At 40.8% G+C, this 13,908-nt stretch overlaps 1 protein-coding gene across 1 annotated transcript; it reads right to left on the reverse strand.

The window, feature by feature from the left end:
- Positions 1-1,561: 1,561 nt before the first annotated feature.
- ephx1 (epoxide hydrolase 1, microsomal (xenobiotic)) lies at positions 1,562-13,908 on the reverse strand. Its single transcript, XM_080860732.1, has 9 exons — positions 13,757-13,908; positions 10,596-10,782; positions 3,632-3,812; positions 3,312-3,521; positions 3,000-3,129; positions 2,573-2,787; positions 2,383-2,491; positions 2,149-2,271; positions 1,562-2,031 (listed from the first exon to the last, which is right to left on the reverse strand). Exons 2-9 carry the CDS (start codon positions 10,776-10,778, stop codon positions 1,830-1,832), a joined length of 1,353 nt encoding a protein of 450 aa, XP_080716858.1. The 5' UTR covers positions 10,779-10,782; positions 13,757-13,908; the 3' UTR covers positions 1,562-1,829.

Raw genomic sequence — 13,908 nt, forward strand, 5'->3', positions numbered from 1 at the left:
GGGTCACTGTACAGGGGATGCAGAGGTCGTCTCCTGGCTGGCTGGAATGCATGTCAGCAACTTTTCCATACTTCCACAATACAGCAGGGAGCGCATCGGCCATTTCTGTAATGAATAACTAGTGAGCTTTGTCACAGACTTCTTTTCCCCCCTCTAAGTAAAGATGCTATCTTGTCTCTACTGTGTAGTGATGAATGGATTACTTTAAGCAGAAACAATAGCATTTATGAAATAACAGAAGAAATCAACCCACCTTTACTGGATGGAGAAATCCACCAGCCCTGTTTGAAAGAGTGTGCTCACTAAAGCACCTGCTCTGGTCCAGTGTTTCGGTGAGGTGGGCGATGTAGTTTGTGGCCAGAACAAGTATATCCAGCTTTGAGAGCTTGGTGTCTGGGGGCACTGAGGGTAGAGCTGCCTGCAGACTGTGGAATGCCTCTCGCAGGTTCCTCACCCGACTCCTCTCACGAGCTGCATTCTCAGGAGAATTATGAGCTTTCATCCCTTTCGCTACGACCATTCCTGCTTTCATCTAAGCAAGAAACAGATTTGACTCTTGAAGGACTGGTCCAGTGTTTGATTGCACTGTCACAATCGAGACTTTTCACTTGGTAAACTGTCAGCACTCATGGATTGATCCCCTCATATTCAGTTTAATTCAACTCTATCAGGTTTAATTAGCTACTTAGACTCTGTTAGACTGCAGGTTTAACTCACCCATTTATTTGTGTCACTGCGAGTTGCCTGTGTAGAGCCAGGAGGGGCCACTGTCTTGGAGACCAGGCTTTCCCCCATGGGCGCATCCATATCCAGAGAGTCAGATGAAGTACTTCTCAGATACTTATCCATAGGAAGTTGTTAACTGTCTGTAAATCTATCAAAATCAATACCTAAAATACTGCTTGTTGAAATGATCAACGTGCGTCTCCTTTAGCGGGCCTGATGTCATGATTCTCCTCTCTGCGCAGTGGTCTTTCTTTTTTTTAATAATGCATCTATTCCTTCCCCTCCTCTTATCCTTTACTGGTGAGGTAATGCCAGGATCTTGAAGTGCGTTGTTATTTCCTCCCACCACTTCTTTGCCTCCCACGGGTCCAGGCTGCCCAGAGAGAGTCTGCCTGTGCTGTCCCCCTCCCCATCATGAAGTTTGGGAAAAGCCAGGCCTCTTTTTTCAGCTGCAGGCTCTTACCTTGACCGCTAACCCCAGTATGTGGAAGAGCCAGGATTTTAAAATAGTCACCGTAACTGTTCCTATCGTACATTATCGAGGTCATCAGCTGTTCTGATATACCACAAACAAAAGAAAAAATAAGACTGGAGCAACGGAGTCAAATTTGATCATTTATTAAACTAAAAAACATTTAGTGACTACAATTTCAACAGTACAGATTTGGAAAGATTCATCAGCAAATAACATAACTTTTATAACTCCTACTACTGGTCAAATATGTTAAATGACTCTGGTATATGAATTTCAAAAAGTAAGATATTAATAATTACTTATTCAATAATCCATTAGTCTTTTAGCATCCCCTTAAAAAACTGACTATGCTATGAATATGTCTCAGTTTATCAATTCATCCTTAAACACTGAAAAGTCTTTTCAAACCATCCAGAAGTACAACGCAGAACACGGAGTCTCCCTCTTGCTAGTGCTTATCTCAGGCTCTATTTCACTTAACTGACAAAATGAAGTTGATTTGTTCATTATTTACTTCTTCTCCAGGATCTTAATGAAACGTTGACTGTCCTGCTGAAGGACATCATTATTTACTTCTTCTCCAGGATCTTAATGAAGCGTTGACTGTCCTGCTGAAGGACATCATTATTTACTTCTTCTCCAGGATCTTAATGAAGCGTTGAATGTCCTGTGCCATAAGCTCTGGCTCCTCCATGGCAGCAAAGTGGCCACCACGAGCCATAGGGGTGTAGGCCACTAGCTTGTGATACTTCTGCTTTGCCCAAAGTTTAGGAGTGTGCATCAGCTCGTTGGGGAAAGAAGCCAGGGCAGTGGGCACATAGACTGGAATGCTATGGATGTGGGAAGAGGGGGAAAAATCTTAAAAAATCTTTTTTTAAAGTTAAAGTTTAGTTTTACCTTTAACAATTTACAAAAATCACCAAATTTTTTTTTTTTTTGTTATGTACCTTGCATGTGGCTGGTTCAACCCCTTGCCAAAATTCTCTTTGTAGAACCGCATTGATGAAATAATCGACTCAGTCGTCCAATAGATCATCACGTTTGTTAAGAGGTCATCCAAGGAGAATTTCCTAACAAAAAAATTGTACACAATTGTTTTGAAGAGGTTAATGTAATGTTATTTAATAGTGCTGTATGTTAATGTGAATGACGATTTATTTATTTGTATTTATTATATTCACCTTTCCAGTCCTCCATCCTCAAGGTCCCTGAATTTATCATCTGTCCATGTGGAAAACTTCTCTAGTATGTATGCAGCTAAACCAACAGGTGAATCATTTAATGCCCGTCCTGTAAGATAGAAACACATGTTGGGTAAGAGGCGTTTGAGGAAACACATATTCTGATTGCCTTAGTAGCTAGTGCTCTCACCTGCAGTATCTGGCTTGGTAGACTGAATATGCATGTATCCCGTCTCCTTCACCGGCTCCACAACCAGCTTCTCCAAGCAGGGGTAGAGTCGTTTCACATCATGGTCAGTGAAGCCAAATAACTTAGGGAATCGCCAACCCAGCATCAAAGACAGGATCATAGGGAGACCAGGCTTTGCAGGAGGTGCAAAATTAATGTGCAGGCCTCTGACTGCTCTGATGGACAAGAACATTTGGGGAAAAAAAGCTTTGAATTCATTTGAAGGGTATTGTGGAAATACGTTTTTATATAAATATATTTTATTTGTATAGTGCCAATAAGGATGAGCTTTGCCCCATGTCACACCAGCAATAATAATTCTAGCCTCTGATAATATTCCCGTCACTGGGAATAGAGATGGTGTTGCACAACAGTAACAGGCACTCACTTGGGATTCAGCTGAGCCATGTTTGTAGTGATAAGCCAGCCCCAGTCTCCACCATGAGCGTAGAACTCACTGAAACCTAGCCTCTTCATCAGCTTGTGGAAGATTCTGGCTGCACAAACAGAATCAAACCCTACCCAGCCACAATCCACATTTAGTAACCATCACAGGTATTAGTTTGGATGACTTGAGGTTGGACTCTGTAATTGTATTGTTTTGACGCTATATAAATGCAATTGAATTAAATACATTAATTAACTCTGTAAAGGTTAGCTAGCGTGCACACCAGCTGTGATACTTAATGTAATGACTAACCTGTTTTATGTGGTGCCTCTGAAAATCCATAGCCTGGGATGGACGGGCAAATAACCTCAAAGGCCACGTCATCAGGGTCGACAGGCTCAGTCAGAAGAGGTAGAATCCCATAGAACTCATAGAAGGAGCCAGGCCAACCATGGACCATGATCAGGGGGAAACACTTGGTCTTTCTCTTGGGTTTCACATGGACATAGTGGACATTGATACCTGCATTTAACAGCAAGAATATGGTGATGGTTTAAAATGGAGAGAATTTATTTTATAGTTGTATTATACAGTTGACACAAATATACTTGCCACATGTATAATCAACACACCTTCAATTTTTGTTTTAAAATGTGGATATTTGTTTAATTTGTCGACTTGCTTCTTCCAGTCAAAGACATTTCTCCAGTACGTCACAACTTTCTGCAGGACTTTGGAGTTAAAGCCATAATTAAAGTGGCTGTTCTCCAAGGAAGGAAACGGACGAGTTTGATCTATTCTCCTGCGCAGGTCCTACAAAACATTAAAGTAAATTTTTAGTCTGAAATGACAAAATGGGAGATGGGAGTTTCTGTGAGAATATTTAAAATGTGTATGTTAGAAAACATCTTAAAACATGCAAAAATACACATGAAAATTAATGAAGGTAACTTATGGAGGCATAGTATTCCAGGCTTGATGACTGTTTTAACCTGGCGGGAGTTGTTATGATGACTGATGAGTATGTGTAACGGGGGGAAAATGGACACATTGAACATTTGTTTGTGGGGTGGGCCAGCCGATCTCTATCTGTGTATTTGTTCGTGTTGTGCTTGTGAGACATCCCTCCACAGGTGTTCGCTATATGCTGTCTGATTGGCAACCTATGGGATTGGTTGGGTCACCGCATAAAAGCAAACAGAGATTTCTTCTCGGGGTGCTCGCACCTGGACGACGACGGTGTTCGCACCAGCACGACAACGAAATCGACGCAAGGAGGCGAGATCCGGAGCCAGCTACTCTCTCCTCCGAGTGATAGGCCAGCACGGCGACTCTAGGAGGTTTGTTCGACGCACTCAACTGCATACCATAAAGCTCCAGGAGAAGCAGACGTCGCCAGCAGTGACAACGACTACCTCGAGACTGATCAACGCACGCTACTTCCTCGTCCTAAGGGAAGTAAACAAAACATACGTTGCCACTGAGTGATTGGGCTGTGATCCTAACTTTTGTTTGGTGCTGATTAATGTTACCTTGCTTCCCAGCCTGGGCGGAGCTGTTAGTGCACGGGAAAACGACCGCATCCGTCATTCAAACCTCTTCCTGGACTTCTGTTGGCTAGACCGTGGACTGGGCCTTATACTGGACTGTGATTGGCCTTTGGGCCCGTCCCGCCGTTAGAGAAGTGAATGGTGTTTTTAATAAGTGATGGTTAGACTTTCCACAGGCTGCCCGCAGTGTCATAATCTGTACATTGATAACCCTATGTCTAGAGATCTATATTTCCGTGTTGTAACGTTAGGTGATGGTCTTACCTATAGACTCATTTAGTCTTTAGCTGTTTGCACAAAAGATTGCAGTGTTGTATTTTGCACATGCTGATTGCCGTGTTGGATGGCTTGTATTTTGCACAACTGATCTCAGTGTTAACCACTGCTTAGTTTTTGCACATATTGATTCCTACAGCTAGACTATAAGGTTACAACATAGTCGTTTAGAATAACTCTAGCCTTCACATAATATTTATTGCCACTGTCGTCGCCTAGTCTAGCCACTTTGTTTTTAAATCGTGAATGGATGAATTTCTTTCTATGCCACTATTTTATAGGATTGTTTTCCTGTTTAAGACCTTATTAATAAAGCTCAAATATTTCATAAATACGTTTTGGCATTGTTGTGTACTCAAGGGTCTAACGATTCAACCTGCACGGTGTCATATGCATGGCTACATTTTTAGGTTGTGAAATATCAGCCTTCCATTCCATAACAATAACCAATTTCGTAATCTTAGGATTCATTTCATACTATAAGAAAATACTAGGGCTGTCAATAGAAAAAAAAAAAAAAAAAGAATTATTGCACATTTTGAAATTAATAAATCGCGATTAAAAGTTTGTTTTTCTTAAGACTAAATCTTATAAATAAACGAGTTATCACTTCAGACAGCGTCAAGACTCAAGACTATCACCAAAAAGCAAAAGAATCTCCAAAAGAGAAAATTATTCAGAAGAATAATTAATCAGGTAAGAGCCAATCCACACATCACCTCTAAAGAGTTGCAGACCTGTCTGGCAGCATCTGGAGTAAATGTACATGCGTCTCAGGCACCACATAAAAGTGTGAAGCATCCCAAGTCTTCCCATCAGTGAGTGTGTATTTGTGAGCTCCTTTCTGTTGTATCACTTTCAGAAGCTCACTGAACTGAGCAGCTTAGGAGACTTGGCATGACTTAGCATCACTCATGTTTTCATGTATAACTGTTTCGGTGCAGCTCTTTCTTGAATCATGATCTTGAGCAGCTGTGAGCTTTGGCTGGATAGAGTTTGGTTCTCTCTTTCTTCTATACATGAGCCGGAAGGGTGATATCCCTGTGGTTCTATGTGGTGTAGTTTTGTAAGCTTGCAGGAACTCAGTGACATGAGCTTGCCACAGGGCTTTCTCTGTGCCAGTGACATGAGCTTAACACAGGGCTTTCTCTGTGCAGTAAGGTTGCTTTCTTGTAACACCCGGTTTCTACAGCCCCATTTCCTTCTGAATGGTAGATTATGTGTTGGATATCTTATTCTTTCAGGAAAGAGGACTGAAGAGGTAAGCTGTCAGTCATTATCTGTCACACAGTCACCACACTTTTTTGGCTGAACAATGATCTCATGAAGGCAATCACTGTAGCCCTAGTGCACTGGAGTCAAACACACCTCTGGACATTTTGAATAGTAGGCCACCATGGTAATAGCAAACCTGTAGTCACAAGGACCAGTGTCGAATTGGCCAACAATGACTAGAGTATGTTTCTGGCAGGGTCCATCAGGCCATGGGACTGATTTCAACAGTGAAGGGGCTGTTCTTGTGGTCTTATCATTCAGCTTGCAGGACACACAAGAGGCCATGACAGACTTCACCAGCGCATCCATTTAGGCCAATAATACAAATCTCTGAGTCTCTGTTTGGTATTGACAATACCTTGGTGGCCCTCATGCACTAGGTATACCATGTGGGGGAAATTAAATGGAAAATGTATGTTTTATGTTGTTCACAAAAAAAACCCTTGGTGAGGGATGAGGTTGTTGAAAATAACATATCTTTTTTATTTCTATTTTTTAAGTGAAGTGTCCTTGAGCACGGCCTTAAAGGGTTCACCCCTCATCAGACCATGTGTGTCCTTGAACGGGTGCACTCCCAATATGAATGGATTTCTATCAGAGACCAGCTGCTTAGATGTCCTTGAGCAAGACTATAAAAGTTGTGTATAACCAGTGACCCGGGGTTCTTTCTCGTCTCAAGTTTGCTGGGACGGGGAGATCCCTGCTTGGCCCACTGAAACCAAGTCAAGACTAAAGAGATGCTTCTCACAGCTGTGGGGGTTGCCGGTGTTCATTTCTACCACACCTTGCTTTCATCATAGCCAGAACGAGAAGCAACAGCCACTGTTCTTTTAGAGTTCTCTGGATGTAATTGTGTACGGACACCACCTATGCTATAGTCTGAGGTATCTGGGGGCAGTGAGGGGTCAACCAGGACAAGTGCCAGACTGAGTAATAAGTAGTTTGAGTGTTTGGAAGCTATTTTGTACACCATTGGTCCATGTGAATGTAGTGTCACATAGCCCACCCCCTCATTGGCTATGCAACAGTTGCATAATTCTGTATGAACTTGGAGTACCATGCTGTCAGGCCAGGGAAGGACCTGAGAGAGGTGGCATCACTGGGTGCTGGAGCATCACAAACAACAACACAAATAATGTGGTCATCATTGGGCAGCAGTGGAGTCCTTCTTACTCATGGTCTGGTCCAGGTACCTCAGTTTATAGGGGCAGCCGTGGCCTACTGGTTTGGGTTTCGGGATGGAAACAGTAGGGTGGCCAGTTCAATCCCCGACCAGTAGGAAAAATGTGGGCGGGGGAAGTGGCAGACCACTGCTCTCCCATGCCCACATCCACGGCTGAAGTGCCCTTGAGCAAGGCACCTAACCCCAACCCCAATGCTCCCCGGGCGCCGCCAAAGGCAGCTCACTGCTCCGGGTTAGTGTGCTTCACTGTGTGTATCACTACCCTGGATGGGTAAAATGCAAGATAGATAGAATTCAGAGTGTGTGTGTGTCACTATCTCTGCCATAAACATAGTCACTAGGGCTCATTTCCATTTCCATTTATCCTGGAAGTAATCTGCATTTCTCTGTATTGAGAAAGTAGTCTAGCTATTTGTTACCGGTAGAGTACAGCTTTCAGGCGTGTTTAAATCACATTCATTTGATTTACTAGTTGTAAAATGAAAATAAACCCAAAAATGAGATTTTCCCAGCTCAATTGCCAGGCATGTTAAAAAATTATAGAGACATAATATGCCAAATTATAGCATCAACTGCCAATCTGATACTTAGTTTAAAAAAAAAATACTTCAATGGATATTCATGTATAACCACAATATAACTCCGCAGGCTATAAAATGTTAATTAACCAAAATCCAGAATTTTATAGGGGAAAATGGCATTCTAAATCTGAACTGCTATAATCTGAATCTCGCTGGGGGGGGCCTAGGTGGAAATTCTGTCAGGGGGCCCAGAATTCATAGCAGTGCAAACAGACACTATACTGCAGTGACGCTAATAATAATTCATGCACATCTTGTAATGTTAGAGCTTCTACTAGTGCTACGGTATAGTTATCAAGTAATCAGTCCACCTCTCTTGATGGGCTGTAAACGAGTGAATGTTATCTCTGCATTTCTCCCATCATGGACTGTCCTTCCTCCTGTCTTCCAGGAGCAGTGGGCAGCCTTTAGGCACCCAGGAACCAAGTCAAGTGATCCGTCTTGGTCAGGGATGGACAGTTCAGTTCTTCTGCATGTTTTTTTTCTGTTGGGCCAGACATGTGTGGAGGAAAGCCTTGTGAACACGGGGAGAACATGCAAACTCCACACAGAAAGGCCCGGGAGATAGCCCAACTGAGCACTGGAGGCCTGGGGAGAACCTACCCCCCAGGACCAACAGCGCCCCATGCGGGAATCGAACCCAGGACCTTCTAGCTGTGAGGCGGCAGTGCAAGCAACTGAGCCACCGAGCCACAAGGTCTGTTTAGGTCTGTCAAAGCCTAGGCCTAACATTTTGTTCTATGATGTTTTCTTACTAATTGTATGATTGCCGGCCTCGCGGCGATGTAAAAAGAAATGGAGGCAGTGTCTCAGATGTTCGTGGTAAATGGCAAATGTTTTAATGGCCGGTTGCAGCAGGCAAACACGTCAGAATGGAGAAAAAGTAAAAGAAACAAAAACCCCAAACAATAACTAATTCCCTAACAATTCAGCTTCAAAAATGCAAAGGTAAACTCTCAATAATCCTGAGTAAATTTAACAAATTTGTCGCGCTCCAAGATAAACGTTTCACTATGTCGTCTGGAGGGGTTGTAAGTTGTTCCCCATCAGATTATCGTTACCAAAGACCAGTTCTGCGACCGTATTTGTTTACCCCGGTCTGAACCATTACACGTTGCAAATCAATTAACAATAAAAAAACATATTCCGACTCATTGTTCAATAAATACATTTCCCTATCGTACTATAGACAGATTTGCACAAATACAATCATATTATATTAGATAACTTTCTACATCAGTGGTGATTGTATGTCCAATATGCCGTACTTTTCTATTGCAATTCTCAGGAATCTGAAGCACTGTTGTAGAATTCACCTGGGGTATAGACCAAGAACCAACATTTTCACAAATGACTGCATGTCAAAAACAACCAGTGGTTCACCAAAGTGCTCTACCGAGTACGTTTATCAATAGGCCTATCAATCATTCTATTGATTAAGTTTATCATTAGACCTATCAATCTTTCCATTGATTAAGTTTATCAATAGGCCTACCAATCATTCCATTGATTAAGTTGAATTACATAGCCTATTCAGTGCTCAGGTGGGCTATCTCCCAGGCCTTTCTGTGTGGAGTTTGCATGTTCTCCCCGTTCACAAGGGGTTTCCTCCACTAAGAACCCCAACAGAAAAACATGCAGAAGAACTGAAATCCGTCCCTGACCAAGACGGATCACTTGACTTGGTCCCCGGGCGCCTAACGGCTGCCCACTGCTCCTGGGGTTCTGGAGGAAGGACAGTCCAGGATGGGTGAAATGCGGAGGAAAAATTCACTGCGACCTCAGGCCTACGTGTGCGTGTGTGTGTTTGTGTGTGTCCTGATCGCCACTGTATATGCACGTGTGTGTTACTGTGTGTCGTTTGTGCAAATAAAAACTGACTACAGTCAGCCTTGTTTTATTCAAATCAATCCTCCCTCCAGGTAGCTTACAATTAATGAAGCACCATGTTTATCAACCATGTTCATCAGCCATGTTCATCAATGTTCTATTCAATGCTGCATAATTAGAGTTCACATAAGACAGTTCAGTCAAAGAGGGCCCAGGTTGGCCTTCTATGGATGGAGTTTGAAAAAACCTAAATCTAGTTTCTTGAATGAGCCTAGGACAGCTGAAATCTGCATTACGGTGTCTCATCAAAAACAGTTCCTTTTCCATACCTGTACATATTACCCATAAAAAATGTCATCCACGAGTATGTGGTATTATATTTATATTTATTATACGGTTCCTCAGAATGTTGCAAAAAGTTGAATTGATTTGAATGGGCCACCCTAACGTTCGGAGGTCGGATAAGTCTTTAAATTGATCACTGCAAAAAATGAATGAGTGCTGCCATTGGTAATGGGTTTTGTGCTTCCAATTCACATCTTTCATATAATTTAGCGTAACAGTAATTCATTGTAACGTGAAATCAGCAAGTAATGGGTTGCCATGCAACACATGACATTTTTAAGTTCTATTTGTGTGTATAACTATTTTTTCTTAGTAGAGGGTCACAAAACGGCAACAAAATCATTCAAAAGAGGTATTTTGGGGGAATGTCTTCTATTGTTTTGGCGAGTAAACGTATAATAAGCTGGATAATGGATAGTCCGGGATAACGGAAAATAACTCCCTTAAGGACGTTTTGCTCCTATTCATCCTGCTGTACTCTATATTACCCCTTCCATGTATAATAAAAAGGCATGTAATAATAGAAAACACATTTCACTTGTTTAAACTCTCTGACCTCAATCTCTTCTTGAGATGTTTCTACCAAGAAGGTGTCGATAGTCTCATCCTCAGTCTCCTGAGGTTCCTCTCCAACACCCCACCAGCCATCTTCTGTCTTCAGTATCACTGTCTTTCTCTTGAGCAGCACAAGATAGACTACAATACCCAAGATTAGAGCCACCAGTATCTCAGTGAACATGGTGCTGAAAAAAAAACATAGCCGTACATTAGTGTTTAGCATTAGCATACAAAACAAAAACAACACTATTAAATATCAGATTAGAAAAAATTACAATGATGAATGATATCATGGCAAAACATGTTTATAAGCATGTATATGTATTTATATATTGTATATTTTGGCCATTAGAAATTCATAATACTAATAGCCATTCTAAATTCATCTTCAGTGACAGGCCTGTTGGAATGTGGTTGGAACTTGAGAAAGACTTTCTTTTCAACAAACAAATGATGAAACAAACATAGAAAGTGACAAGCAAAGCCATGTGAGGATCCAAAAGAGCCTGATCAGTTTCAATTTAGAGAAAACTCCATGCCTATTCTTTAGTTTTGGTCTCTGTACAGGGAAATCCTGCCCTTGCATTTGATTGGCTGTCTGATAAAAAAGCAGTGTGTCATTGGTCTTACTCAGCCCAGGGGATTCTCTAAGCCAAATAAACACCCTTAATGTAAAGTACAATACAAGCAACAGTAAAACCATCAACTGCACATTCTCTGGTGGACCCTGACATCGGCCCTATTTTGAGGACGAAAAAGGCTAAGCAACATTCTCAGCTGAGGTACAGAATTTTAAATATGAGCGTGGCAAAACATTCTTCTCTGACAGGGAAAATTACAATATGCCAATCACAAACCATCATTGCCCAAATGTGATTGACTAATCTATCTGGAAGATTGGTGCATTATGCCTATTTCTGAAATAAGGAAGCAGAAGCAAACCTGTGTTATGGATTAATGCAATTAATCTATTATGGCTATCATCAAAGTTAACACATATCCTGACAAGCTTTTAAAAAATAATACAAAAATGTAAAGGTTAAACCCCTTGAAAGACTACAATGTAATACTCAGACAGCTGCTAACAAATGTCATCCATAACGTCAGTCGCATGACTTTTCAACATGATTGTTGCTGCCCACCACCCTTACGGCAACTGTTTCGCGTACTCGGTAACCAAACTATTAGGTCACATTAAGTCTTTAAGCAATGTTTCTCGTACTTGACAACAGGTTATGTGCCTCTGATTCACATCTTCCATGACATTCTGCAAGTAGTCCGTTCACTTATCGTAACAGAAATGGATTGTAACTCAAAAGTTATAGTAATAGGTTGCTTTTCAACACCTGAAAGTGTAAGATTTTATTTGCACGAACAGTGGAAGCCACCAAACAGCAACAGAATCATTCAAAAAGAGATATTTTGGAGTCATTCTTAAAAACTAAAATAATTGTATTTTTTTTTATTTTTTTACATTGTTCCTTTAGTTAGCCCTTCATTTAATGAGTGTGACTGGACTTGAAACTGTGTTCAGGAGGAGTGTATACTATCAGAAGGTATCATTGCAAGGGTTGTAATCTGACTCTCACACACACACACACACATTGTTATTGACTGACTGATTGTCTTTTTAATGGAATTGTATGGGAGCCGAATCACATTTTGTTTATTAATTGACTGATTATCTATATATTAATATATTGTATTGAATATTAATACAACATACATATAACAAATATAATTGTAACCGTAATATGTATTCAGCACATTGATTGTAATTCACTAACAGTTTCATATTTTTAATAACAATTTAACAAATTAAAAAAGTTGGAACAGTGCTCCAAACTATTTGTAAAAGGGAGCCTGTGTAAATATTTTCTAAACAGGTATGATAACGAAGAGCAGTGCAGAACAACAATAACACAGGATATATTGTTAAAAAAAAACAACAACAACAACAATAACACAGGATATATTGTAAATAAAAAATATGCTAATGGTTTAATGGCTTCCAGAATAGTGTTATTTCAGAGACCATCATGGTTATAGCACAGTTCAATTATGTAATGAGCTGGTCATTTCCTGTAGTTGTATTTACAGTATCTAAACCATAGTATGTTGCTGGATAAAATTCTGCTAGTATACTAGTGTCATTTTACAGATTTAGTTTTTTCAGTGATAATGTTGCCTATTCAGCATGGTGCAATGTTGGAGGACAAGGTAATTCATACGTGTATGTACAATCATGTTCATGTCATTCATATGCATTACAAATTTTTAATGGCTTTTTTGTACGTTACATACTGATATGAACCTTGACCAATCTAGATCTGAAATCAACCCCTCCAAAGTCCGCTCCGCTTTACAGCCTTATTTTTGAGTTAAGTGCAAAACAAATAAAGACCTAAAAGTTCATGGGCTTTAAGGCTGTATTTGTCTTTCCCTAACTACATGTCTGATTTAAATATAACATTACGGCATGCAACTTAAATTGTATGATGGTACCAATTTACAACCAGCTGGTATGTTTTTTACTGGAATCGACCTCATTTTCACTGCTGAAGGGCAAATACTGACTGGATTAGGCTACCAAAGTGAAATGCTGATCAAAAGTCCTCCTGATATTGTCCAACATTGTACTGAGGAAGGATTATGTAAATCGGCTACAACGAACAAGGCCCCAATAAGAGCATTACTGTAAAGTAGGCCCAAATGCGTGACTCAAGTTGAATTCCTTTGACAAGTGAGCAACACTGCGGTTTGACGATACAGATGCGATTACATTGTTAACTGTGATCCTCTCACAAAACAGTGAAATACATCATAACCACACAAGAGAACACACTAGACAGGCTAGTATTCTAGAAATTACAGTTAAGCTAATGAATGCAGAGCATGGTTCATTTAATTACCCTCCTCTTACATGGTGGCATATAGGCTTGGTTACGAGAGAAACTTGCTCGCACACACTGGTTAGGAAACCAATAATCAAACCAGTCTCAGGAATCCGATTGATTAAAACTGAAAAAGCGATAAAGTTACAGAGCTGTAGAGCAACAGCCTATTCTAAATAAGTTGGCAAGGAACACAAAGGTAGACACCAGTATTCTAAAATCAATCACCTGTAAGAATAAGAAAGAAGTTAGGTTATGCACCTACTTTATTACGACCGTTGCAGGACGAAGCACACAACAGTAGAGGCAACACAAGTGATTCCTTTCTGGCTAAAACAGTCACAACGCTAATACGGTAAGGCGGTCAGCTTCGACTTAGGGGGGCTTTTTTTTTTTTTAAAGGCTACTACGCACAAA

The sequence above is a fragment of the Sprattus sprattus genome, assembly GCF_963457725.1.
Source record: "Sprattus sprattus genome assembly, chromosome: 2".
Lineage (NCBI taxonomy): Eukaryota > Metazoa > Chordata > Actinopteri > Clupeiformes > Clupeidae > Sprattus > Sprattus sprattus.